This window comes from Scomber japonicus, chromosome 1 (genome assembly GCF_027409825.1).
Source record: "Scomber japonicus isolate fScoJap1 chromosome 1, fScoJap1.pri, whole genome shotgun sequence".
Taxonomy (NCBI): domain Eukaryota; kingdom Metazoa; phylum Chordata; class Actinopteri; order Scombriformes; family Scombridae; genus Scomber; species Scomber japonicus.
In genome coordinates, this window is record NC_070578.1 from 21,440,490 (window position 1) to 21,467,133 (window position 26,644).

The 26,644-nt window shown below is 39.5% G+C and overlaps 2 protein-coding genes across 3 annotated transcripts in view; one reads left to right on the forward strand and one right to left on the reverse strand.

Moving 5' to 3' along the window:
- Positions 1-17,491, forward strand: part of phlpp2 (PH domain and leucine rich repeat protein phosphatase 2) — a 34,316-nt gene extending 16,825 nt beyond the window's left edge. The window contains exons 5-19 of the mRNA XM_053321332.1: positions 491-616; positions 4,250-4,404; positions 6,054-6,200; positions 7,550-7,780; positions 9,188-9,390; positions 9,536-9,596; positions 10,357-10,452; positions 11,113-11,268; positions 12,731-12,931; positions 13,296-13,458; positions 13,560-13,690; positions 13,896-14,009; positions 14,672-14,866; positions 15,022-15,253; positions 15,392-17,491. Coding sequence (XP_053177307.1) covers positions 491-616; positions 4,250-4,404; positions 6,054-6,200; positions 7,550-7,780; positions 9,188-9,390; positions 9,536-9,596; positions 10,357-10,452; positions 11,113-11,268; positions 12,731-12,931; positions 13,296-13,458; positions 13,560-13,690; positions 13,896-14,009; positions 14,672-14,866; positions 15,022-15,253; positions 15,392-16,678 — 3,498 coding nt within the window. The 3' untranslated portion in view covers positions 16,679-17,491. The remainder of the gene's footprint in view (positions 1-490; positions 617-4,249; positions 4,405-6,053; positions 6,201-7,549; positions 7,781-9,187; positions 9,391-9,535; positions 9,597-10,356; positions 10,453-11,112; positions 11,269-12,730; positions 12,932-13,295; positions 13,459-13,559; positions 13,691-13,895; positions 14,010-14,671; positions 14,867-15,021; positions 15,254-15,391) is intronic.
- A 5,119-nt stretch (positions 17,492-22,610) lies between these two features.
- On the reverse strand, positions 22,611-25,755 carry marveld3 (MARVEL domain containing 3). 2 transcript variants are annotated; one of them, XM_053321435.1, is made up of 4 exons: positions 25,703-25,755; positions 24,232-24,498; positions 23,982-24,079; positions 22,611-23,421 (listed from the first exon to the last, which is right to left on the reverse strand). In XM_053321435.1, the coding sequence occupies exons 2-4, from the start codon at positions 24,486-24,488 to the stop codon at positions 22,811-22,813; spliced, it is 966 nt and encodes a 321-aa protein (XP_053177410.1). In that variant the 5' UTR covers positions 24,489-24,498; positions 25,703-25,755; the 3' UTR covers positions 22,611-22,810. The 2 variants fall into 2 exon arrangements, with proteins under 2 accessions (XP_053177410.1, XP_053177402.1); XM_053321427.1 differs by lacking the exon at positions 25,703-25,755 and having other exon boundaries at positions 24,232-24,636.
- Positions 25,756-26,644: the final 889 nt, after the last annotated feature.

Genomic DNA, 26,644 nt, shown 5'->3' on the forward strand with positions numbered 1-26,644 from the left:
AGGGGTTTCTTCTTTCCCCAGGGAAGAGCTACACTCCAGGCTTAGAGTAGATACTCTACAACAACACAGCTGGGCTGGAGGTCTGGATGGAACTGAGTGCAGTGCTATCAGTTAAAAAGATGACTGTAGATGGATAGTGTGTCATCTAATGCAATGCACCTCATGCATTTAATGCATTTAGCAACTAACTACTTTGTCAGAGAACCAATAAAATAAGATGTCTGATTTAAAAAAAACACAAGAAGGTGCAGATTCCTTTTATACATAACTATATGCAAACTTTTCAAATATTCAACAAGCTGTATATCAAAGATAATACATCATCACAAAATAAATACTGACATGCTGATTGATGTAAAACTTTAAGATGACTGAAAATGATTTTACCCTCATCATTACAATAAATAGTAATGATAAATACTATTTGCCATTTGTGTTTTCTCTCCCAGTGTTCCTCCTTACCTTATCTGTGTGTTGTTTTTGTATTGAGGTGGAGGAGGTGAAGCGCAGGCAACACTGTCTGATGTTCAGCTCAGCCGGATCACAGGCCCAGACATACTTTGTCAACTTTGACACACTCGCGGACTACCAGCGGTGGCATCGGCAGGCATCAAAAGTAAGCAAGAGACACAGCGGGTGTGTTACTGCACATTATGTTTGTTTGTCCCTCTGGGCTTGTCCTTAAATCAGGGATTAGGTGTTAGGACCACAGTTGCCTTCTGTCCAAGTACTGCTGATTGGCTCCACAGAGGCACACTGTCAGTGGTGTCTGGCATTGATTGAACAGCATACCTTGATTCACATAGTTTATGTTTTACTTCTATTAGCGTTCACTTCTATTGAGTTTTTTCATTTATGGCAACTCACATCAGTTGAATCTTACATGAGTCAGTGTGGATTAGAGTTAAATGATCCAAACATATTTTTGTATTTGTTATATACTGCATGCGTTTCAGACAATGCTGCCAGGTCTTCATAGCTGTTCTTCAAATAAGTCATTGTTTCAGCTTGTTTTGGCTCTAATATTCTAATTCATGGCTTCTGTGCCGCAGCTCCTTCCTGGAGCCGAACAGCCTTTTTGAGAGCCTCCACTGAGGCAGAGCCAGCCTACAATTAGCCATGGAAGGAGAAAGCCAACTGAAAAAAAAAGAAAATCCAATTAGTTGCAGATTCATGCTAAGTCCAAGATCTCTCTCTACCATGGTGGTATGGATTACTGGGTTCGAGTAGCCTATGAGTGCACTCTATTTAGGCAGAGACTTAGACGAAAGGTTTCTATGGAGACTGGGGATGATGACTGATGAAGGTTTTTGGTGGATTTGGGCCAGTGTTTATGCTACATTGCATAAATTGTAAGAGTGTGCGTTTGAGACGCAGCAAGTGCATTTGTGCTTGCAAAATGAGCATGCAGGATTAGACTGCATACTGAATAAGGGTCAGAGATACATTACATTACAGTGCTAGAGCAGCATATACGAATTTGAAAGTCAGAATATGTCAAATACACTCCTGTAGATTCATTTTTGTATGTGTTCAAACTAATTATGTCACATAAATATTTACATCTAATTAGCAACTGGTATACATACTTTTAAATGTGTAGAAATAGAAACAGAATGTTTTGATAATACTACTTTGCAATAGTCCTCTATTGCTGACATTGGCTAGAAAGTTACCAGAGATATACAAGCATCTTATGTCAGTACGTCCTTTCTCAATAATGATTTATGTCATGAATAAATTGTTTACACACATACTGTATTAAAAGCATAGTCCTAACTACAACACAGATGTATTTGCAAAAACTGAGTTTGTGGTTAATTAATGTGATTAGGGAATAATATGTATTGTGCTACTCACTATTCAGTAACTATCGCACCAGAACATAGACATCCTGACAGTTTAAAACAATTCAGAAGCTCGACAGAGAAGGTCGAACTACTGCAGCATCTTAGAGTTTTAGGGGTTAAAGAGGACTGGAGCTATCAATCAAGTGCTACATTAATGCACCAGATATATCTGAGACTATGGCCTTATCAGTGAGATTACCTGTCTTTGAGCTGTCTTATAATGTTAACATGATGCTAAATAGACACATGAAAGTGTATTTATTTTTAAAAAGACTCATAAAAGTGATAAGTTCAATTGTTAACTTGCATCCATGATTGTTAAGCTCTAGAAATGATCAGAATCCATATACACATGATTGAATCGATGTGTATTGACTGAATGATCAATGGATGTGGTGTCCATCTTTGAGCATTTGAAGGAACTGCAAAAATCACAAAACTTCTGTTCATGTTACAGTATAAAGTATTATTCTCCTCTCACATAGCTATTTTTCAATAGAGCTTCTCTCCTTTCTATATCTTCTCTCCTGGTCTTCTTTCTCTGTCACATTTCTTCATAGTGTTTAATAGTCATAGTGTTGTTCACAACTATGCAAATCACTTAAAACAAGTATCTTTAATATTATCTAAACTATTATTGTTTTTCAGCCCCTCTTCAATTCTTCTGTCAGTCTGTGACCATCATCCCACTCTCACGTCACCTAATAACTCTGTTTAAAGAGGAGCTGCCTGGCAGACGAGTAGTTTTGTGGCAGATGAGCAGTTTTGTCTTTGTCATCTCTAAAAAGCGGTGACGTGATGTCACGCCCCGCTGAGCAGCAGTCCCATTTTCTGGCGTGCTGCACAACGTGCAGCCCTGTAGTTAATGGAAGACGCAGTCCTCAGACTGGGCTGGATGAGCATTACTGGGGAGCCTGCAATGATGGCTGGCCTGTAAACAATCATCTTGGACATGACTAAGGGTCTGTTCAGCTGCATTTTCTATGTGAAATGAAATAAATCTGTATAGCTACACTGTGACAGCAGAGGAGACTGAGATTCGAAAGCAGCACAGAATCACACATGTAGATGTTATCACACATGTTGGTTTTACTACCTGTGAACTCATTGTGTGTCTCACATTTATTCCCTTGGGGTTTCTATCTTAGCCTAACACAATACAATTTAACAGCACCATAAAACTCTGGCCATCAAAATGATCATAACATTAAATTCATTTTTCAAAAATTAACATTATAACCTTCAGAGGACTGAATTTATTGCAGGGCTAGTAGACTGCAGTAGTTTTAGATAGATGTAACTAGTGAACTAGCAACTCAGTTTACAGTAAGTTTGCTGAGGCCTGACTGTAACTGGCTCATATTAAGGAGTTACTCTCTTTCTTAATTCATGATGACAGTGCTCCTCTGGAAGATAAGCTTTACTGCTCTGGAAACTGGGGCATTGCCTGTCTGAAGTCACGTCTTTGCAAATAAGCCGGCTGCGTGCATAATCTGAGGCCGATGTATAGTATTTGTTTCCTCTGTCCAAGCTTGCTTTAGGTAAAAACTTTGTCACACTTTAACTATTGAAGCCTGCTGTTGTTCCCTTGGGATTGGATTTCACAATAAGGCACATGGTGTTTGGATGTTTTTATTGCCTGATGATCAACTGCTCTTATATTTCGTATTGAGTAGAGTTCTTGAGCAAGAAGGAAAGAAATTTTATTGGGTCACAGGAGGATACTGGTTTCTTAGTTGGATTTGTTGATGCCGATAGGAAAGTTATTGTAAAACTGGGGGTTTAGTCCTACTTCGTAAAACTATTAATGTCACATGAAAATAGGAAGATAGTGTAGCTACTAGTTGTTAAATATAGCAGAAGGTGTTAGCTAAAGTTAGCTAGAGTTTCATGGCTCCTTTAGATTTTCCCCCTGGAAATTGTTTTATTTCAAAAACTTCATCCACTGGCAGCTCAGAAGATGTTAACAGGGCATGCAATGCAAATACTGTTGAGTTTGGGAACAATGCTCCATCCACTGTATCTGGATGCAAAGCACTTCAATCAAGCAAGATGGCAGTAACCATAATGGCCATATTTCGGCGTCAAAATTGCAATGTTTGATGGTTATAATATTTTTTCTTTGGTCCCACATTATGTGACAGTTATGTGATATGTGAATTGTAAGCATTGCTTATACAAAGAGCTTTTTTATACATCTAGCACAAGAGTCAGATTGAAAATCAGTACAAAAATGCAATAAACTGAGCTTCATGTTTGTAATGTGATGTGCTGACACCAAAAAAATCCTTTCTAGTATCGATTTACAGTTCTTCTAATCTGTGTGCGTGTGTGTGTGTGTGTGTGTGTGTGTGTGTGTGTGTGTGTGTGTGTGTGTGTGTGTGTGTGTGTGTGTAAAGGTGGTGTCTCAGACAGTGAGCCTGGTGGACCTGTCTTGCTACAGTCTGGAAGCAGTGCCAGAATATCTGTTTTACAGCCAGGATATCACTCACCTCAACCTGCGACACAACTTCATGAGCCTACAGGGGCCTGGAGGCCTGCTCAACCTCCCCAGGTAATCACATGTCTTTTATCTGAACAATTTTAGCTAAACATCTGCTAATAAAGGATGCAACAAAGGCAAACAACCTTCAGCTAGAGAACAAGGGATTACAGTAAAAATGTGTCTTCCTGAAATAGGGTTTAGCATGACAGAGAATTTTTTGGCTGCTGTGTAGTTGACCCTGTGCTCCAGCCTTCCAAGGGAGATTAATGAAGCTTCATATTATTGTCATACTTCGTACGGTTTCGAAGAAAGCTAGAAAGCTGACAGCAATCAAACTAGTCAAACAGGCCTTTAGCTTCATGTCCAGTCCTGAACCGCTTATTTAAAAAAGTGGAATTTATTAGATATTTATTAAATATTAATCATCTGCAAATGTCTCTATTTGTTGTATGCCTCCAGCATTATCACTCGGCTCGCGTTTATGTCTTATATTATATGATATTATATTATATCATATTATATTATATTATACTGTATTATATTATATTATATTATATTATTATCCTATTCTGCTAATACGAAGAAGATGATCTACACTACAATGTCCTGCACTGCCACAATATATATTACTCCCCCTCTCCCCATTTCTGGTGCACCCTCCTTCTTGACTGTATATTTAGAAAGAGGATGCAATAAATGAGGTCTGTACTCTGACCAGCTGTGACTCATGACCGGCACCTCCACTGCTTACAGCACCTGGGGGAACAAGAGGAAGGTTAATGTGGAAGATGTAACTGTGTAGCAACACGGCACCACTTCATTCATCACAGCCCAGTATCTTGGACGTGTGGGAAAGACATGCACACACACACACACACACACACACACACACACACATGCAGCAGAATTTATGCTTGGGATGTGTTTCTGTTTGAGAATTTAGGAAACACGCATCTGTGCAGTATTTTGTATCAGCTTCATCAAATCTAGCAGACAGTGTATGACTGGCCTAGCTACATCTAGGCAACATCACAAACTGGTGATACTAAGGCACCTGTGGGGGGATATAAATACTTTTCAATGTGAGCACTATTCTGTCTTTCCTGCCAGAGCCACTGGCTGCTTTTTTCAGCATCTTTCAAAGGCATCTTAATAACCCGGTTCAAGCCCGAAGCACAAATAACAGCACAAAAACTCCCACAGTAGACTTGTGGGGAATGGATATACAGTATCTAATTTCCACAGTGTTCAATCGGGATTTCAAGCCTTACTGCAGTTTACCATATATCCTCTTTTTGATTCACATCCCTTGTCCTCTGCATTCTCCTGAGGCACAGCAAATAGCTACGCAGACGAGACAGTGCATTCAGAAAGTGGACCACAGTACGAGGTCAGCTACTATGCTGGTGCTTGTGTGTCTCATTGAATCTTCCACAGAGAAATTTTACTTCTGCTCTGAAGCTAATGGACGGTCACCTTAAGTTTCCTGTATTTTTATTTTTTATTCTCAGCACCAAAATGTGCTTGGCAGGTCATGCTCTGTTTCACAATGTAGAACTAACAGCAAACAAAAACTTGAATGCCTCATATATTTATGGTCTAAAACAAGAACTCTGTATTTGTTCTTTTGCAACTTTATTAGTTTAGTTGTTTTTTGTTTTTGTGAAAGTTTTTGCTATACGTGCTTATCATCCTACATGCTGTTCTCTTGTCTTTAGGTTTTCGCAGCTGAAGAGCTTGAACTTGTCTCACAACCGTCTGGGTGTGTTCCCTGAATGTGTGTGTGAGATCCTCACCCTGACTGAACTCAACCTCTCCTGTAATAGTCTTCACACTGTCCCTGTGCAGATTGGCAATCTTCAAAGGTGCAGTACAGGATACAGTGACACACATATACATGTACATACAATACACACGCTACATACAGTACATAAATGAATAGTTGCCTTAAGATGTAATGTATGCATTTCTTTATGTACATATGTGAGATGTGCATGAACATACAGGACACACAAAATTCAATTAGTGTTAGAACTGGGTGAAGTAGAAAAATAATTTTAACTGCACAGTTGCACAAAGTGATTTTACAAGTAATGAATCCCAAATAATCAACAGTCACAGAATACCACAAACTGTAAACATACTTAAACATGCTCACACACACACAAACACACACACACACACACACACACACACACACACACACACACACACACACACACACACACACACACACCTAGTGTGGTCTGCCCTTGAAGGAGTAGGAGGAGGTCTCTCTGTATCAGCTGCTTGGCCAGTGACTGGTATTTGAGACTAGAGGTACTCCATAAAGCAAATAACTTTGGTCTTGTCGATAGAACATCTGGCAGGGCTTTGGAGCTGAATTTGTTGTTTTCTTTGTGTTATGTCTTTGTTTTTGTTATCACTATCCATTTCTGCTTACTATCCAAAACGTTACTGCTGCATCGCTTCCTTATTTCCAAACCAAAGGCCGGGGCAAGGGTGCATTAGTTGTGCTGTTAAAATGAATTTGTGTTAACGCGTTATTGACAGCACATATATATGTATATATATATATATATATATATTTAGATATATATAGATAGATAGATAGATAAATCTATGTAGCCTATTGGTATGTGCCATACAACAAACATTTCAAAAAGCAAGTTGACAAAAGCAAAAACAAAATTAAATGTTCAGAGCTAATCAACAAAAGGGAAGGTTTAAAATTGAAAACAAATGAGCAGAACAGAAAACGCAATGTGTGTGTGTTAGCCTAATTTGTATTTTACTTTAGCTGAGAACAATTAAGTAAGAATTGAGAAAGACAATGGTCTATTTGATTTTGTTTATTTGTTTTCTGTTCAATAATGACATTGTGTTTTTGCTTTTGTTCCCTCAAAAGTTGATGAAGTTGAAGATGTGTTTCGCACATTCAGGCCATTGTCCTCATAATTAATGTTCTCAGAGAAACTGTATTGAGGCTTTCATGGAGTCAGTGAAAAGCATGCAGTTAAAATATTATGTTATGCAACCAGATTAAATCATGAAGCTAAATCTGTCCAGTTTTCAGCCTGTGTACCTGCTTAATGTAGGATGCTGCTCAGTCCACAGTTAATGACTGTAACTTCAAATAGATTTAAGCAGATATTGTGACCAGTCTTTGAAGTAAAAGAAAGAAAAACATGACATGTTTTGTCCTTTCCTGTAGCCTGCAGACGCTGTCTTTGGATGGAAACCACCTCAGCTCCCTGCCTGAGGAGCTGGGTGGCCTGTCCCAGCTCAACAGTCTGGGGCTCTCCTTCAACAACTTCACTCACATCCCTGCTGTGTTGGAGAGATTGACTGCAGTGGACAAGCTGGCCATAGCTGGAAACAGAGTAGAGAGTCTGGAGTTGTGTACTTTGGCCAGAATGAGCCACCTGAAAAACATTGACCTCCGGTAAGAAGCCAGTCGGGGAATAAACACCTTAGACTCTGCCTCAGTCTTTTCCTTCTTACTCTCTCTCTGTCTCTGTCTCTGTCTCTGTCTCTCTCTCTCTCTCTCTCTCTCTCTCTCTCTCTCTCTCTCTCTCTCTTTTTATCTCTCTTTATCTCTCTCTCATCATTTTCATCCTCTTCTCTCAATAAAGCCATCCGTTATTGGGTGCATAATGTCAGATCAATATGTAATATTTAACCTAAAGGAAGCCTCCATATCACTGTCAATCATTCATTGAGTATGAGGGTAGATGGAAAATACCCCTGCACTTCCATCTGTCTCTAAAATTTATTTTCTGTATTAGTCCAACATTGGCAGTAAGATTAATATACTGACACAAACACAACTCTGAACCTCAGCCATCCCTCCATTCCTCACCTCTCAGCCTTGCCTTTTTTTTTAACATTTATTTACAGATGCCAGTTTTGCTGAGCACAAATGCTTTTTTTCAGTCGTGTCCTGCTTCACACCTACACTATACACTACAACTACAAATGAGTTGGTCTCTCAGCAGCCCCTTAGGAACAGCTGGGGGCTAAATAAACTTCTTGCACATGAGGAGTTAGTGGTGGTATAGTGAGGAATGGGAACGCTTTCCTTTTTTTCATAGCATTTTGGGGATCAAACCAGCAACCACTGCTCCGCCCACAGCCAACCAATAACTTAGCCTTGAGAGTTAAGTTGTGGTTTGGCAATGGCAGACTTCATTTATAAGGGCAAGGTGCATCTGTGGTGGATTAGAGGGCTGACAGCTCTCATAAAAGAGGAATTGTTGTTTATTAACAGGAAGGATTGGATCAAGGAGAGCCTTGGCAGTCATGAACTCAGAATTTCACTGCTATTTGTTGTCTAGCTGGGGACTGTTTTAAGGCATAGAATACTAAATACAAACCAATCTGTCCCCCAACAAACACAATATCTTGGATGTCACTGATTTTTCATGTAACTTGACAGATGGATGTGTGTTTCAGATTACTGTCTTAAGAAGAGTACTACAGTGTTGGAGCATTCATCTCATGTTGATTTTTCGGCATGCCCCGATTTTCACAACAGTATAGTTCATTGCCCTGTTCTAGATAAATGTTAAACTATAAACTACAGCTCCAACTCAGGTGAATACTAGAGAAGAAAGTGTCTATTATTCATCTCTATATTCTTAAAGATTAACATTAGTGTCAATAGTTGTGATGGTCTCACAGTTTTGTATACTGATGATCTGTCACTGTAAACTAAAATACCCAATATCTAATAAATACCATACTACTACCAAATTTTGTCCAATGTACTTCCTGTTTAAGGCATTTTATTTGATGTCACATTAATACATACAAGTAGTAATTCCATCCCTTATACTCCCATCTAATGCAGGCTGAATGGGCTACGCTGTGTGAAGAGTGAGAGTCTAGAGGCAGTGAACCAGGTGACCCAGCTGGACTTAAGGGACAACTGCTTAGACACACTAGACCTGAGCTGTGTCTGCAACCTGGAGACTCTTCACTGCCAGCGCAACCAGCTGGGGACACTCACACTCAGTGGTTTCACACTGCGCATGTTTCATGCCAGCAGCAACCGTGAGTCAAAGAGGGTCAACTAGCTGTTGTTATTGCCTCACTGGCTGTAGATGTCTGTATGTTTAATGATACATTCACTTCATAAACACACATGTGCACAGGTCAGATGTTTAGGTGCTGATTGCTTGTTTTTATCTGCCCATAGGCCTTACTACAGTCAACATCTATCCAGTCCCTAACCAGTTGACACACATGGACTTATCACAGTGAGTTCTGGCTGGGAATAAGAGTTGGCCATGGTATCTGTGTTCACAGATTTTGGTGTTTGATTTTTTACTGTTCGTAATGTCAGTCAGAAACTTTACCAGTTGGGGCGTGCAGATTTAATTGCGATATAGTAAACATTTCTCTTTGTTTTTTCTCTCATGCTCTTTTTCCTTTTTTTCTGTCACTATGCACAAAGGAGTGGCTTAGGTTAATTTAGCAAATTTTGCTCAACAGTTTGGCCTTATCACTTTTTTTCATAATGCCCAATGTCACTAATGGCAGCACAAAAACTATCTGCAGTATATGCTATAATGTTTAAGGCAAGTATGTACAAAAGCCCCTCAACCTATCTTTTTAATAATGAAAAAAAAAGGTTGATTAGGCCCAGATCTTTTGCCCATGCATACAATTTAAGACTTCTTCATTTTTGGTGTGTATGGTTATACTATACTATAACTAATTAAGCAGTAGATGCAAAAATATGTCAGAAATAAAAATATGCTCTTTTTTGTTTCTGATCTAAATCCCAATGTGTAACAATTTGTAAAATTCATTTTTTCACGTCCCACCAGGTGTTGACTGTGCAGATTCTGTGTGTTTTATTTAAATAATTATTGAAACACTTAAAATCACTACTGTTTATTGCAATCTTAAAACTGTTTACTCATCTGTGCAATTAGAAGGAAAATGCCAGCTCTGCTCTCTTTGAGTCTTAGCGTGTGTGTCTCGCTGTGCATATGCGTATGTGTGTTGAGACAGGAACCTTTTGGAGTACCTTCCGGACTGGGTGTGCGACTGCAGAAAGATTGAGATGCTAGACGTGACGCACAACCTCCTGTCTGAGCTTCCTTCCAGGTTACTGGCTCTGTTCTGTTACTATTCCTGAAGCTGTTATGTTCAAAGTCCACCTCTCATGTTGCATCATTTGAATTTGTTTAATTTCTTGTTATAAACAGCCCATTATCCTTTCTAGAGCATCAGGTGTCACATAACACGTGGTCATGCTTTTTAACAGCTCACTAATGCCAAAATGATTTCATTATTCCCATAAATGTTGTAATGATTGTAAGTACAAGGCACAAGTAACAGGTGTTATCACTCCATTTGTGGAAGACAGTATCTGTGTAAAGCTATCTGACCTATAGTACTTGGCTTGCAGTTGCCATCATTCACTGCCAGCCCTTAACACTGCATTTGCATTTGGATGAGACATCAGAAAAGCTTTTGCAAATGAGATAGTATTCATCTTCACTGTAGCAACTCATGACCTCTGTGATGGTTTCAGGAGAGAATAAAAAACTGCTGTGGCAGTCTGTTTAGGCAGCCAAGCAGAAAAAGTTATTGATGCATTAGTTAGCATGGGTTGCCATGCCTGACAACACCCCTGAAGCTTCACTAGTTGTCAAGTTTGCATGGGGAGACAATGTTTTCTGGTTCTTTGCCTTTTTGTTGGTCTGTTGGGTTTTTTTTCACATCCTAATCTGTCTCTCTAACATCTCCCTGGGACTCCAACAGACTGTTCAACAGCTTGAGTTTGAGAAAGCTGCTGGCGGGGAACAATCGTTTGCAGAGAGTGCCTGACCTACTTGACCACGTCCCTCTGGAAGCCCTAGACCTCCAGCACAACAAGCTAGTCGAGCTCCCTGAGAGTCTCTTTTACAAGGCCTTAAAGTGAGTTTCTCAACCATTTTTCCTCTTCTGATATGACTATATTTCTCTTTCCATCCTCTTCTTCATACTGTGTATACTGTTACTTGATTTCTTTAAAAGTAAAAGCTGGCCACTCTTCCTGCAGTTCCCTGTTTGGTTGCAGTTGACAATTAACAGTATCATAGTTTATTGTTTAGGTGATGAAGTAAAGTGTGTATGGAAGGTTTGTGGTTTAGCTCTATGGACCATTCTAGAACGTAAATGGATCTTAACTTACCCTCCTATTTCCTGTGTGGTAAATCACTTAACACCCATTAGGAGGTCAAGCACTCTAATGTACTTTATTGTCTCTGATGCTGAGACGTAATGGTAGGGACTACTTTGTGCATGATGGGTTTCCTGATGTGTTTTCTAAAAGCTGCACAGCTTACAAGGAGAGCAGCAGTGACACTAAAGAATGATGCAAAAGGTGTCAAGTCGATTTTATTTATATAGCCCAATATCTCAAATCACAAATTTGCCTCAAGGGGCTCAATGGCTATCAAAACTGTGACGATGGAAACTGCACTGACAGCTAACAGTCGTGCATATTCATATTTCCATTGAATCCAACACAAGGCTGCAAGGCCTGACCAGTGAAAAGTATTGTAATGTTTGTGGGCTGCAAGATATCCATGCACTTAAATAATGTCTGACTGTTTTAAAAAAGCAACATGACAAAGGTCACTCCCTCATGGGTCAGAAGGACAATTTGATCCCGTTCAATATGTGATACCCACAGACAATCACTTAACAATACCAATTACACAGTAAACCGCTAGAGCTTAAATTACTGTCCTTCCTCTCTGTGTAGGTTCAACAGTATGTAAATCAATGCTCCACTTGCAGGGAGGAATTAATGGTCTGTGTTTAGAGGTATCCTCTTCACTGCAGTGAGAATCAGGAGAAACCTCAGAAGCCTGCAAAGCCCCCACACATTTGAACTTACACCTTAACCATCTACATTTGTACCTTCAATTACATTACTACAGTGTATGTCCTCTATTCTGTGCAAATCTGTGGATTCATAACATATACCATTGTAATACTACTACAAATATTGTAGCTGTAACTATTGCTAGAATCATGTTAATCATTTTGCCACAGACTACTTTACTGAATATAATCTTAATTGCAAATAAGTCAAGCACTATGGAATGTAAATTGCATATTATAGTTGTTAGGCTCTCTGATATTCAAACACTTGAGGTCTGCATTTAGTCAAAGTCCTGATGTACTTTAAACGAAAATTAAAATAATTAAAATGTAAGGGGAAAAATCTCATTTCATTTCAACTTCAAATCCACTGTAAATGAGACAGGATTATATGGGTACACTCCTTAGATGCAGTCCTGGCTATGACACAATAGGATGCAATGCAGAGATCTACACACAGTTTTTGAAAACTAATGCATGTGTTGCTTTTATTTGTCCTCCCTCGCAGCCTGAAATACTTAAATGTATCAGCCAATGCCCTAGAGAGTATTCCTCCCAGCAGCCAATCAGAGGAGAGCCTCAGCACACTGCAGGAGCTCTACCTGACGAAGAACAACCTAAACGAGAACTGTGGTGCTCTGTTGGTGGGACACCAGAGTCTGCGGGTGCTTCACATTGCCTACAACCAGCTGCTGTCCTTCCCTGCTAGGTGTGTTACCTTAGCTTCCATGTCAGTCTGCATATCTGAGGCTCCAAATATTTGTGAATAACTTACTTCCAATGGTTATTATTATTATAACAAGGTCTTTTTGTCATTTTGTCTTTAGCTTTTTAACTTGTATGCTTCATCCTGCCTATTTTCTGACTTGTGTTTCTGCTTTTTGTAAAGTTCTTTATGTATGTCTGTAGGATTACTATACAGATAAAATTTGTATTATCATTAAGGACCATTATCTAAGATGCTACTCATAGTGCCATATGTTTATATCCTATAATTGAATTACATTTTGAGTATAAGTGTTCTGATTTTTAAGCTCACTGGAGTCTTCACTGTCATGTTTGTGTGTCTTCAGTAAGCTGAGTAAGCTAGAACTGCTGGAGGAGCTTAATCTAAGTGGCAACAAGCTTAAGACTATCCCCTCCACTGTGTCCAGCTGTAAGAGACTGCATACCCTCATAGCACACTCCAACCACATTACTGTCTTCCCAGAGATCCTGAACCTGCCCGAGATTAAGGTCAGACTTGTTGTTCTTCTATTTGCGACACCTGACAAGTGCATTTGTTTATGATTATATTCAGCGTGTTTCAGCTCATGTGTGTTTTGTATATTTTGCAGCTCGTTGATCTAAGCTGTAATGAGCTGACTGAGATCCAGCTGCCAGACTCGCTGCCTGCCACTCTGCAAGAGCTGGACCTGACAGGCAACAGCAGCCTGATGCTGGAACACAAAACCCTTAACCTCTTCAGGTGAATCACAAAATTCAGACCAGTTTAGTTACATACTGAAACCTTGGCTTTGTATTCTGTAGTTGTCTGGACACACATTGGAGGGGCATTCCATCATTCTTACATGTCACATCAAACACCTACTATTATTACTGGTAGTGGTAGAAAAAGTATAAATATACTGCCATCTAAAATAGTCTTGACTGTATTTCTTCTCCTTTTTTAGTCACATTACCACCCTTAAATTAGACCAGAAATCCACAACGTCAGCAGGAGACTCCTTGAATGCCTCTACTCCATGGAACCATGGTTACTCTGAAATGAGCGGCCAAAGGAACAAGTGAGCAGTGTGTCTTCTTCTGTTTGTGAATATAAAAAGCCTAATTTTTCTCAGCTGCACAAAGAATCTCTCCAAACTGCCATGTAGAAGTAAACAAATGACTATGGAAGTGCTCATTGTGTAATCAAATTTGTTTGACCTAAAACACTTTAGCTCTCATTCATGTAAAAATGCATCTTCCCTCAGCCAGTCTTTCTAATCTGGCCAAAGTGCCCAGCTTTACCTTTTGTCTTCTGCTGTCAGGCACATAATCACTCTTTAAAAACGTGTTTTGGTGCTTTGGATATACTGTTGGGTTGTTGCTATACAAGCACATAGCAGGTGTCTAACACTGAGTCAATATCTGAATTATTGGCAGGAGCCTAGCAGTTTTATCTGGGCAGTCAGAGTTGCTGGTGCAGTGGAGCCTAATAATTCAATTGGATCTAATGCCTGTAACAACGATAAGTGCATTACTGTAGAGACCTCAGTATGCCTGGCTGCTCCTCCAGGGTCATGACTGCTGTAGGGGCCCATGCAATGTCTTTTATCAGCTGTCACCCCTTGCTGTTTCCTTTGACCTGGAGCTATGGTGTCATGAGCTGAACTATGTATGAGGTTCACCTCTGTATGGAATGCACAGAGTCATCTGTTTTTTAATTCCGCTCCATTATTGGGGGCAGGTTGTGTGTGTCTGTGCTGGCCGTAGACCGGTTTGGAGACAGTGTGGAAGCATGTTACGGCATCTTCGATGGAGACCGCAATGAGGAAGTGCCCCGGCTGCTCCAGTGCACCATGGGAGATGTGCTTTGTGAGGAAGTGCAGCACTCCAGTATAGACAGTGTGTATATGAGTAACACTTTCATCACATCACATAGGTAAGACACATTTGTAAATGTCAGTCTTTACAAATACTTTTTTTTACGCTTGCAAATAACAGATAATTGCCCTCTCAGTATTTTGGCTATTTTTGGCTGGTCAGTGAATATAAGGGTTTTACAGCAATTTTGTTGTCTTTTCTCCTTTGGGACAGGAAACTAGGTATGGCTGGACAGAAACTGGGTGCCTCTGCCTTGCTGTGTTATATCCACCATGAGTCCTCAGAGCCAGGAGGCTACCTGAGCCTCACTGTGGCCAACGTGGGTACCTGCCAGGCAGTGCTGTGCCGGGATGGCCGACCTGTACCTCTCTCTAAGGTTTACAGCTTGGAGAACTGCACTGAGGAGATGGAGAGAGTCAAACTTAGCAAAGCCATTATTACTGAGGTAATGTACAGATGAAATATATGTTATGTTTCTATTCCTACATATAAATCTTTAGAACTAGTATTAATGTGCAGCTTTATAATCAAACATTGTACAGCCATGCATTATTATTATACTAAGGGCCTTTCTGTTTTATAGGATAACAAAGTAAGCGGAGTGACATGCTGCTCTCGCCTGCTGGGCTGCTCTTATCTGTCTCCCTGGGTGCTACCAAAGCCCTGGGTGCACACTGAGCCCCTTTTTTCCCAGGATGAGTTCTTGATCTTGGGGAATCGAGCACTGTTTGAACGTGTCTCCTACCAGGAGGCAGTGTGCACTGTGCAGGCTGTGCAGGATCCACGTGCTGCTGCCAAGAAGCTTTGCTCCCTCGCCCAGAGCTATGGCTGCAAGGATAACATCGGGGCTGTGGTGGTGTCCCTGCACATTAGTGAAGATAGCTGTACCTGTGAGCCACCGGTCTCCACCACTGAACCACGGGGTCCTCCCCCAGCACCTTTTCCTGTGTCTATAATCCCAGGCTCCAATGACACAGTCATGCTGTCATCCAGTAGTGGTATTGTCTCTGAGTTTAATAGTGAGACATCAGCATCAGAGGTGGGAAGCGAGGCGGGGTCCACTGCCTCTGACGAGCACCCATCATCGGGACCTGCCTCTCGCCCAGAGAGACGGTGTAGCCTGCACCCTGCTAGTACACTGTGTGGTATTATGATGCCAGGATCAGCTGGGCCAGGAACCCATCCAGGCCTGTTCCAGCGGCAGCCCTCCTGTGCCACCTTCTCAAGCAATCAGTCTGACAATGGCTTGGACAGTGATGATGAAGCTCCTCTCGAGGGTGTGATCTCCAATGGCAGCAAGTTAGAAGTGGAGGTAGACATTCACTGCTGTGCTTTCCAGCTACGGTCAGGAGCCCCTGAGAGCCCCAAAGACCTGGACTTTGAAAAGCGAGGCTCTGACTATCCCAATGGCAAAACACGCAGACAGAACACTGTGGTGGTGTCTGCAACAAACGGCTGCCTGCTGGCAGTTTGTGGGAGAGAGATTGCTGACCTTAAGAAGTCACCTTCCACGTGTAGCCTGTTTGGGAAGAAGCTGTCCAATGGTTCTGTGGTGGCCCCTGAGGATAGTCATAATCTCATTGAGGTGGCCCTGGAGGCTCCCAAGAAGAAATCTGGCTACTTCACTGCCCCAGCACAGCAGGACCCAGAGGACCAGCTGATTGTGCCTCCTTGTCTGGAGCAGGAAGTCAGGGAGCAGCTAAGAGGCCATAGCCCTCTAGTTTCAGGCCCCTGCGCACCATCCACACCCCCTTCCTTAAAAGACCCCGTGTGGGATCATCCTCACCCTCCTGCCTTTGCCCCCAACTTGGTCCCAGGTCCAGGGCCAACTCCGATCTTACAGCAAGAAGTCTACGATACCGCCCTCTAGAAGGGTAACACAGCACAGTGCCACGTGGTTGCAATTCTGTGATCGTGCCATTTGAGGGAAGTAGAGGAGATTTTTCTCATAAATGTGGGATATTCCAATTCATGTTGCCACTCAGATCTTTTGTGAAGACAAGACAAGCATGTGGGACATTGATAGTTACAAGGTGAAGCTGTGCCATTAATGTGAGGTAAAAAAAGAGGTTATGTGCAACAATTTGGGTATCCAAGAAAAGAAGGCAACCAAGATCCCTGATCATGACATAATGTTGTTAAAAGGAAAGCTGACTATCAAAGACCAAAACAAGCCTGACCTGAAATGGGATACCTCATGTGTTTAAACATGTCAGCAACATTTCCCTTTACTTGGAAAGTCAAGAAATCTAGATGGTGTGTGCGGGATCGTGTTCAGTGAGGTCAAATCTCCTCTCCAGGGGCTATGTGGTCTCTCATGTCCTGGAGAGAAGCCCTGGGACTGAAACTTGAAAAAGTGCCTACTGCAGACAGCCTGGTGCTCCCGTACACCCTGTCTGTGTTTGAGGATAGAGCTCATTATCTAAATTTGGAGGACAGACAGTGTCTCCAAGAGACCAACACTGGCACAGCTACTGCTACCCTCCTCCTCCTGTGGCTTATTAAAGGAAAATCAAACAATATAAATGCTAGTGACATAGAAACTAGAAAATGTAAAGACAAAATAATCTACATTGCCAGAAAACTCTTGGTTGGGTTTTATTTTATTAACATTTCCCACACAATGTGTATAGAATCTCCTCTATAGAATAAATGAAAGTATAATACACACTCACAACTAGCAGGTGTGACCAGGTGTGCTTCAGCTTATGACGTCAAGATTGAAAATATTGCTATTTAGATCAATGCACTTTGAAAAGCTGTCAAAAATAACATCAAAGTAATTCAACTGTACAGAGCTGACATGGTGTAGAATTCAAAAATCCACTATAATCTGTGACAGTGCATGATCACATGATCTCCTTATAAACTACATAGGAAAACAAAAGTTTCATTTAAATCTAGTCAGTTTTATGGTCACTGGAGTGTGGACTGGTGATCCCAGAATGTTTGGATATAATTCAATTGTAGTTATCTGGACAAACCAGTCTATTAAGGCACAAACAGTGAATTAATACATGGTATTCTGTCAAGACAAGAAGGATAGATGCAGTATTTTATGTACTGTGTGTTATGAAATATCTCCTCTAGTACTTAGATTGTACAATTTAATATATCCAAACTTTTGAGGCTGCTACCATTTATTTTTAATCCATCCATGCCCTGACAGGCAAATTCAGTTTTTGAAACAAAAGTTTTGGGGGCAGAGTCCACACTTTGACAGGTGAACATGCTATTTTTATTGAATAGTAGTTTTCAGAAAATTTGGGACAAAACAACAAATTGTGTATCCTTATGATATGATATAGCTGTCTTTCACTCGCACATATTTCATACATTCATGCCTTTTTCTGATCAGGGGGAAATACATCTATAGGATTCAGCTCACATTGTTAATAGAAAAGTTATTATCAGTGCAGCAGCACTATGAGGTACTGTAATAATAATACACTGTAGCAGGATATGTCCCTCCTATAACAGTGTATCATATATCTTTCCTCTATTTGGTCCCATGCAGTGCTTCAACAGTTGGTGCCATCCATTCCCCAGCAGTTTTCTCTTGAAATGTGTGGGACCAATCATTCACCTAAAAAAACATGATTTTAATTATCAGGTAAATATGCAGCCCTGAAAACCTCAGTTGACCCATTACTTAATCTCCCCACCTTGTGCCAAAAGAGAAAGCAGCTCTGCTAGGACTGCCGTGGTTGTTAGAAGGCCAAAGTTGGGTAATTCCTCATGTAAGTGATTACTATATTAGATGTATATTTTTGTTTTCCACTCCAGAGTCAGAAGTGGTGCAGTTGTGGCATTTCACAGCTGTTGCATAGCTGGACCTTTCAGTGTTCCCTTGTAGCCTTAAAGCATCACCACTCACTATTTTTGAAAGGAGGAAACATTTGTTTAATCCCACTCATGCTCTGTTTGTGACTGAGGTCTTTAGCACTGAGGGTGTAGTTTATTAAAACAGCCCCTCTGTCCTTACTTTGCTCCACAGGAATGAGTGAAAAGTCAGTGATGAAGCCTTAATTGATGTGTGAGTCTGAATCTTCTCGTGTTATCTGCAACTTTTGTTTATTTGGATTTAACACTGTTGAAGCACTTTGTACATACAAAATAATGCTATTCAGAATTATGTATTTTTGAGTTTAATATATGAGATTTTGATCAACATTGTGTGTGCTTGGATTATTGTGGCTCCCCTCAGCTCAACGTATCACCTCTTATCTAAGAATACATAGCCAACAGATGTGATGATAATGTAAGTCACATGACGACATAACATAACATTTACTTTTTGGTGTTTATAATATGACAAGCAGTTCTTATTTATGAGAGAGTTTTACTATCAATTACCTCTGAATTGGTCTCAATTGATAATTCAATTTTCAACATCAGCACCACAAACAGCATAATATGCATTCTTAATTCCTAATAACAGTATCTGTCCAACATTGTTCTTGTTATATATATATTTCTATATAGTATAATGTACAATGTTATACATACAGTATATTATTTGCACCCCTCCTGTCTGGAAAAGAGGAAGTTCGATTGTCCATTTAAAAAACAAATTATTCATATCCAATATTGTTATTTGTTTGAAACATTGTACTAATTGTATACTGGTATCCAATAATATTGTCATGTGATAAAAGTCCTTAATTTGCCTATTTAAGATTTAGACAGTAATTTCAATTTAAGTTTTGGATTTTTTTTCTCTCAAATGAAGAACAGGCAATCTTTGATATGCCTGATAAATTGTTTCCAGTCACATTATTGATTTGACTGTGCAGTGTCTGAGATAGAAAAGGGAAAGCTTCCCACAATCAGATGCCACAAGGTGTGTCAGTCAGACATCCTGATGGATGCCAGTGAAACATCAGTCAGCGCTGCATATGAAATGCCACAGGAAGAGGTAGAGAAGCTATAAGACAGATTTTGATTGTGAGGGATGTGGTACAAATCTGAAAGACATTGAGAAAAGTGTTTCTCTTCTACAAGTTAGAAGAAGAGAAATTGACTTTTTACAAGTTTTACTAAGAAATAGTATTCACAACCGAGGCTGGGGAATTCCTTCATTTAAATATGCAAAGTGTCAACTTTATATATATATCTCTGTACAGTATATCAGAGCATCATTTTCCAACACCTAAAACTACAAGACGCATTTTTCTCAATATGTCTGAAAATGAATATTGACTTATGTATGTATGTATGTAAGTGAGATGTATGTTATTGAGATTGTGTGTGCAAGTTGCATCACTGTTTCGTTATTTTGTGAGTGTCCTTTCCTTTGGCTCATTTTAAGTGCCGCTTTAACTATTTGGTCCCAATTTGCCAAGTCAGACTGCATTGCACTGCATGTAGTACTCTTCAAATCCACCTGGTTCGTTTTATATACAGTTATACACACTGTACATCCATTCTGTCTGTGTCTTGGTCAACAGCGTATATTCACCCACTATCCAGTCCACATTTTCAACATGAAATATGTTTGTATAATGATCCATGTATCAGTAGACTAATCAGTATGCGTGTACATATGCCTTCTGTATGTGTAGATACAGAAAAAGGAAGCACAGGGTACAGTGGAGTACAATGCATTGGTTAAGAATATTCCCTTTAATCATTTTGTGGATGGGGTCCAGTGGTGTTATGCGCCAAAACAGAGGGTATGTCCATTTGAGTAGGCTACTGTGTCAGTGTTTTTTTAAGCTGCTGATTCATGTTTTAAGTGCAATGGATCCTTTCCTCTCTGCACAACTTAACAAGCTCCCTGTACAACTATGTTGCCAAATGTCTGTGTTTGTGTGTATGTAAAAATGAAGCTAAAGTGCACATGTGCAGTAAGTATATGCATGCCCTTGTGAGTAATGGATCGACTGTAATCCTGCGTGAATACGGTGAATGAACCTGATCAAAGATTCTCCAGTTGTTTAACATGTGACCAAAGTAGCCATTTGTTTAATCTCATGGTTCTTTTCTGTACATTCTTTTCTAAGAGTGCTTTTTTTTTCTTGACACCAAGAAGCTGATGTTTATTTTTGTACTTCATTGTTTCATGCAAATTTCTATTTCCCTCTCCACTATAGAATTTAAAGTGATTGGGATTCTACAGAAAAGTAGTCACTCAATTTGTTTTAAGGTACAAATTATAACTATGTAAAGTTAAAAGCATGCCCTAAATATAAATCAAGATAAAAGCTTAGGAAACACACAAAATCTGATTTATTTGTACAAAAATTGAGCATATTTAAGATTTTTAGGTTTTTATTCGAGCATGCAGATTGCTGCTAAAATTTAGTTTTGTGTTTAATAATCAGAGAAGAGAGATTATTTAGGATCAAGACTAACAATGAGCACTTTTGCTGTTTGCCACACAGAATTGTACTCCTGTGAACTTTGAGGGTGGAAGATGGTTGTTATTTTATTTAAAATGCTGCTATCATTAGTTTTGAGCAGATGAGCTGTTTTTTTTAATTAACTTTAAGCCAAGTAGCAATAAAACTTTTTACTGTGAATTTCTGTCCAGTGTCCATTTTGCTCACAATTTAATGATCATTTAATTCTAATGCATATCAGAATTATTTTTTTGTTCAGCAGATATCTTCAATTTATTTTGCATTTCATTTCAAAGTCCCAAGTGTGATGTAATAAGAGGTTATTTATGTGTTTATCTTAGTTTTCTTACATTCAATCATCCCACATATACGGATGTAGTACTTTCCAGCTACTGTAGACATTTGTACAAACAAGCTCCATTTGCTGGGGTCTTCATTCATTCCTGAACATAGTTGATCTGCCATCTATTGGTGAAGCTAAGAATGACACCCTAATGTCAAGTTAAATGGTTTATGAAAATTAGGACAAAAGAAAAAAACTAATTAAAAGACAAAACTCCTAGTGTCAGTGGTTTCGCTGTAAGTGGAGTGAGACCTTTAGGGACAAACAAAGTACGTCTCTCGGTTTCTTTCAAATAAAGTCTAAAAAAACAAAGATATTGTACCTCTAAGGAGAGGAGCCATCATTATCATTTGTTCCCTGGGGAATACTGTAGATGTTTTATCAGTTTTAAATGTGTATTATTATTATTATTATTGATGTGACGACACAAACAACAACAAAACTGTTATGTACTAGTCAGACATAATGCTCAGAAGGTATTTGACACTGTTAACTGGACATTTTCCTATCAAGTGCTACTTACATTTGGATTAAAGGAAATGTCGAATCAATCTATCACATCCGCTGTTTGTTTCCAGATCCAACTGTCAGGATTCATTATCAACAGACTGAGCTTCACCCTGAGAGAGTCGAGATCTGTGGAGGGTACAGTATATACAGTCATGCAGGTGTGGAACACAAATAATTGAAACTTGAAAGAGATCTTCGACTATGAAACCCTTAAAGACTGTACCTGGAAATGTCATTCTTAAAGATATTGTTTGTGGCAAGTTTGATGTTTTTCTCTGCTGCACAACTGTCTCTAGGGTTTCTTTCTGGCAATTGGACAGTTTACTTTGAGATCAGTACTGTCTGTACAACAAAGAGAACCATAACATAGAGAAAATAAAATTTAAAATATAGCTGCTTGTACTGTTCTCATTGTTCACTATTTGCAAAGTTCTCTGAGTTTTACCCTCTAGTTGTTACTTATACACAGAAGTTGTTAAAATGAGTAATAAAACATAATTCATAAAAACATTTAAGCAGTTTATTATAACTACACATTTATATAAAATGTAACAGACAACATTCACAGGTATGTAAAGTGGAAAAGTGTAATAAAGTGGTTAAAATAATAAAAAAGTTCTACAAAATACAATTTAAAAACTTATAAAAACTTCAGAGGATACAAAATAGAATAAAAAAAGCTGATTCACAGATTACATTCTGCCAGAGTACACAAAGTTACACCTGATGGGACTAAAAAACCTTCCATGTTCTCTTGTCACTCCATGAACAAATGTGTTCATATATGTCAAGGAATAAATAGTGCTTAAAAATTATTGTCCTCATTTCTCATCTGCTTCTTCAGCTCCCGCACTGACCTGAAAGCTCTGACAGCTAACACTGTGCCAAAGATGAAAACAAACACACCCAGCACCCCAAATAGACCTCCTGCGATATCAGCGCCATGAAACTGGCACTCAAAGCCCTGGTGGTTTTTGCTCTTGTAGAGCTTCTCTCTCTCCTTACAGATTGGATTATCGTAGGTTTCCTGTAACTTTATAAAGTAGAAGGCCAGCGCGGGGATGTAGCCCAAGCCAATGAGGAAATTCAGCAGAGCCTCTCCCAGAAGCACAGGGGGCCAGCGGAAAGGGACTCTGAAAATCCCAAGAGCCAACATGGCGCAGGCATAGATCATCAAAACCCCTCCACAGGCCATGGTGAAGACGTATGGAGGCCGCTTGAGCTGATGGAACAACCGGTCCAACTCCTTCACCCTGTCTGCATCGGCTCCGGTGAAGGCATTTGCTCCACCAAAATGATAATAGTAGAGTCCACCGAGACTGGCCAGGTCACGGTAACCCCCATTGTTGCTGTACGGCACTCCGGCACAGATGACGATAAGGAGATTCACAAATACCTCCATAATCTGACAAACACCTGGGAGACATAGGATATAAACATTCTTGATACTAATGTATAGTAAAATGAAACAATGAAACTAGAGCTGAATTGATTGGTTCATGAATCTGGTAGCAGATCAATATAACTTAAATAACTTTTCATACAAAAAAACAAATAGCACATATAAGAATAAAACAAATATCTTTGTTATAAATGATTTAAAAATAATCTGGGCCTGTTCCAAATCAGCTCTTCAAAAACATGTATCCATAGTATGATATATGATCTATTATCACATTCAGGGCAACTGCTAACTGTACGTGCTCTCTGCAGGCAATAAATGAAGGAATAACAAGTGTTTTCCACAGGTTTCACACTGCCCAATTGCATCATTCTGAATTTTCAACCACTCTGCACTTTAAATTCACTTTTAATGGACAATCAAAATGATGAAAAAATGAATTTAAAAAAACCTCTTGGGCGGGAGTAAATATCTTGACAAAGGCTAGAAATGTTGAATGTTGACAAGCATGAGCTTTGATTGAAACTTATATTTTACTTTCTCACAGAAGAACTATAAAACAAATATGACTTGCCTCTACTGGTTAGGATATATTTGAGATTGTAAAGAGCTTGTCTGTGGTGTTGTTCATTATATTCTTCTTCAGAGTGATACACCGAAGTCTCTCTGGACCTGTAAAGAACATGAAATATTTGACATTGAGATGGTATGTCATTTTACATGGCAAAGTAATAAAATGAGCTGCATGACTAACACATTAGTCTATGCAAAAGACATGACAGTGAGTGCATAAGGCCATGTACACAAAATATGTGGTCTCTTACAGTCTCGAGGGTCCTTGATGATTGTTGGCTCTGTAAGCATGTGACTCCTCATGAGAGTCAGTTGTCATGTCCCTCTGTCTGCCTTCTTTGGCCCTCCTGTCACCAGCAGATCCTCTTTTGTCCATATATATGGGCTTTTGGTTGTGATCTCTGCTGTCGTACATGGAGTGGTCTGCATTGTGTGAGTAGTCTCTGTCCCTGCTCTTGTGCTCTGCATAATCATCACTCCTCTGGTGGTGTCTTCCCCTCTTTGGCATCTTTCTCTGCCTACATAACATGATAATTGACACAAATCCTATTACGGACCCTCGTTGACAAAGTTGGCTTGTATCTCTGTAAGTGACACTGGTCTACACAGTAAAGCAGCACAAAGGATCATTTTATAAAGATTAATAGTTGGATGAAGTAAAGGACCAAAGACTGAGGTTTACTAATACAATGGATAATGAGCAAGAGGTGGTGATTCCACACAGTGGTCCCACGTCTGGAGAGCAGTGAAGCAAAATAACTAAGTTAATTTATTCAAGTTCTGTTCATAAGTACAATTTTGAAGTATCCCTTCTTGAGTATTTCTATTATGACGCAACTTTATACTTCCTCCTCGCTACATTTCAGAGGGAAATATTGTACTTATGTATAACTTGTTACTTTTCAGATTAAATTTTGACACAATGGATAATATAACAAGATTAAACCAATTGTTTCCAAACTTTTTGGTTTTTGACGTCATACAAAAGAGGTGTGCAGTCAGGGCCACTTTTCAGATATCTGTGAACTGTTAACAGCTCCACCAAATTGTGATTTTTTCCCCCCCTCTAAACTTCTCACATGGTATATTTTAAATCTATTTTCAAAGTATCCAATATTTCACCAAAAATCAAAGATTAGAGAAAAAGTGCATCTCATTAATCATCTCACAACCCCTAAGATTCATCTGGTGACCCTTTCAAAGGGGCCCCAACACCTACAGGTTGGGAACCACTGGACTAAACCAGCAAACTGTAGGCCTATACAAAGTAGCTCAAACTAGCTCTACCTCCAGCAGCTACAACAGTATGCTGCTCACTGCTTCAGTATTAATAATATAATGATGTCTAATAAGAGGAACCATACCACTACTTGTACTACTTCAACTAGCCTACATTTAATTGCAAATAGTTATGTGCTTTTACTTCAGTAGGATATTTCTGCAGGACTTTTACTTATAATGTGGTAGGCTACTTTTACATTGCTGAACTAAATAGAACTAGGTACCTCTTCCATCACTGCAGGATCACGATTTCCTGGTAGGGCCCTGTTCAAGAAGTAAACAAACTCACCCGTGTAAACATTGACTGATAACATATTTTTTTCATATTTTTGTCCGCTCCCTGCCTACCTTATTCATCCATATCTCGATTTCATTATTTCAATTAAGGCTAATGGATGTAGGGCTCCTGAATAATTCAGAGATACGCTATTAGTTTCCTACCTTTGGATTGTGTAGACCGCGGAGATTGATGGTCCTCCTTACAATTATGTCGAGAAAAAAACAACCCTTTTCAAACTTCCTGTGTTGAGATTTCCTGCTTCTGCTACTCACCTGTGCCGTGCCACGCCCACTGGTTACGAGGTGGATTTCTGCAAAAAGACAGTGGAATGTATGCCTAAAATCTAAGCATTTTAGGCATATTTTCAATGTGTAGTAGTTGAAAGTGTGTTGAATGTATTTATTGTGTATAATTGTGCCTTGAACAATACGTGTTTTATTAGGCCTGTATTGGGTTTATTACAGAATAAAACCAAACAGCAACATGTTTTGCACTTGTATCAGTTTGGTCTCATATTTCAGAGCACAGGCAGCTTCACTGAAGATCAAGAAAAACCGAAGCGTGAATAAAAATGGCTGGTTTCAGTCGTGCTCTAACTTCCAAAAACAAAAATGTGCGATTCATGCCTCAACCCGGACGTACACACCGCACGCGGTCACGCTGCCATCGTGAAGCACGCGGCTACAGTCCACTACGTCACTTTTACTTTTTCCGCCGCATTTCAAAATAAATGTCACGAAAAACTTGTGACCATGTTCCATGTTAATGAAGTCGTGCTAATTGCAGCTCTGCAGCATTTCTGATTGAAGTCATGGCCATCAGAAGGTTATTTCTGCATTTACAGAGAGAAGATCACTCCACCTACTCTGAAGTTGTAGATTAATGCACCTTTTGAGCTAATGTAAGGCAGTTGCAACTGCTCCAGGGCCCATTACTACATTTTCTGGTAGAAGGGTGTCAAAATCTACTTTAACACATGTATTATTTTAGTTTATATTATAATAACATGGTGCATATTACTAAATACATTTTAGAATCAGAATCATATTTATTTGCCAAGTCTGTTTACACATTTGACTCCGGTTTAGTGGTTCTTAATTTAC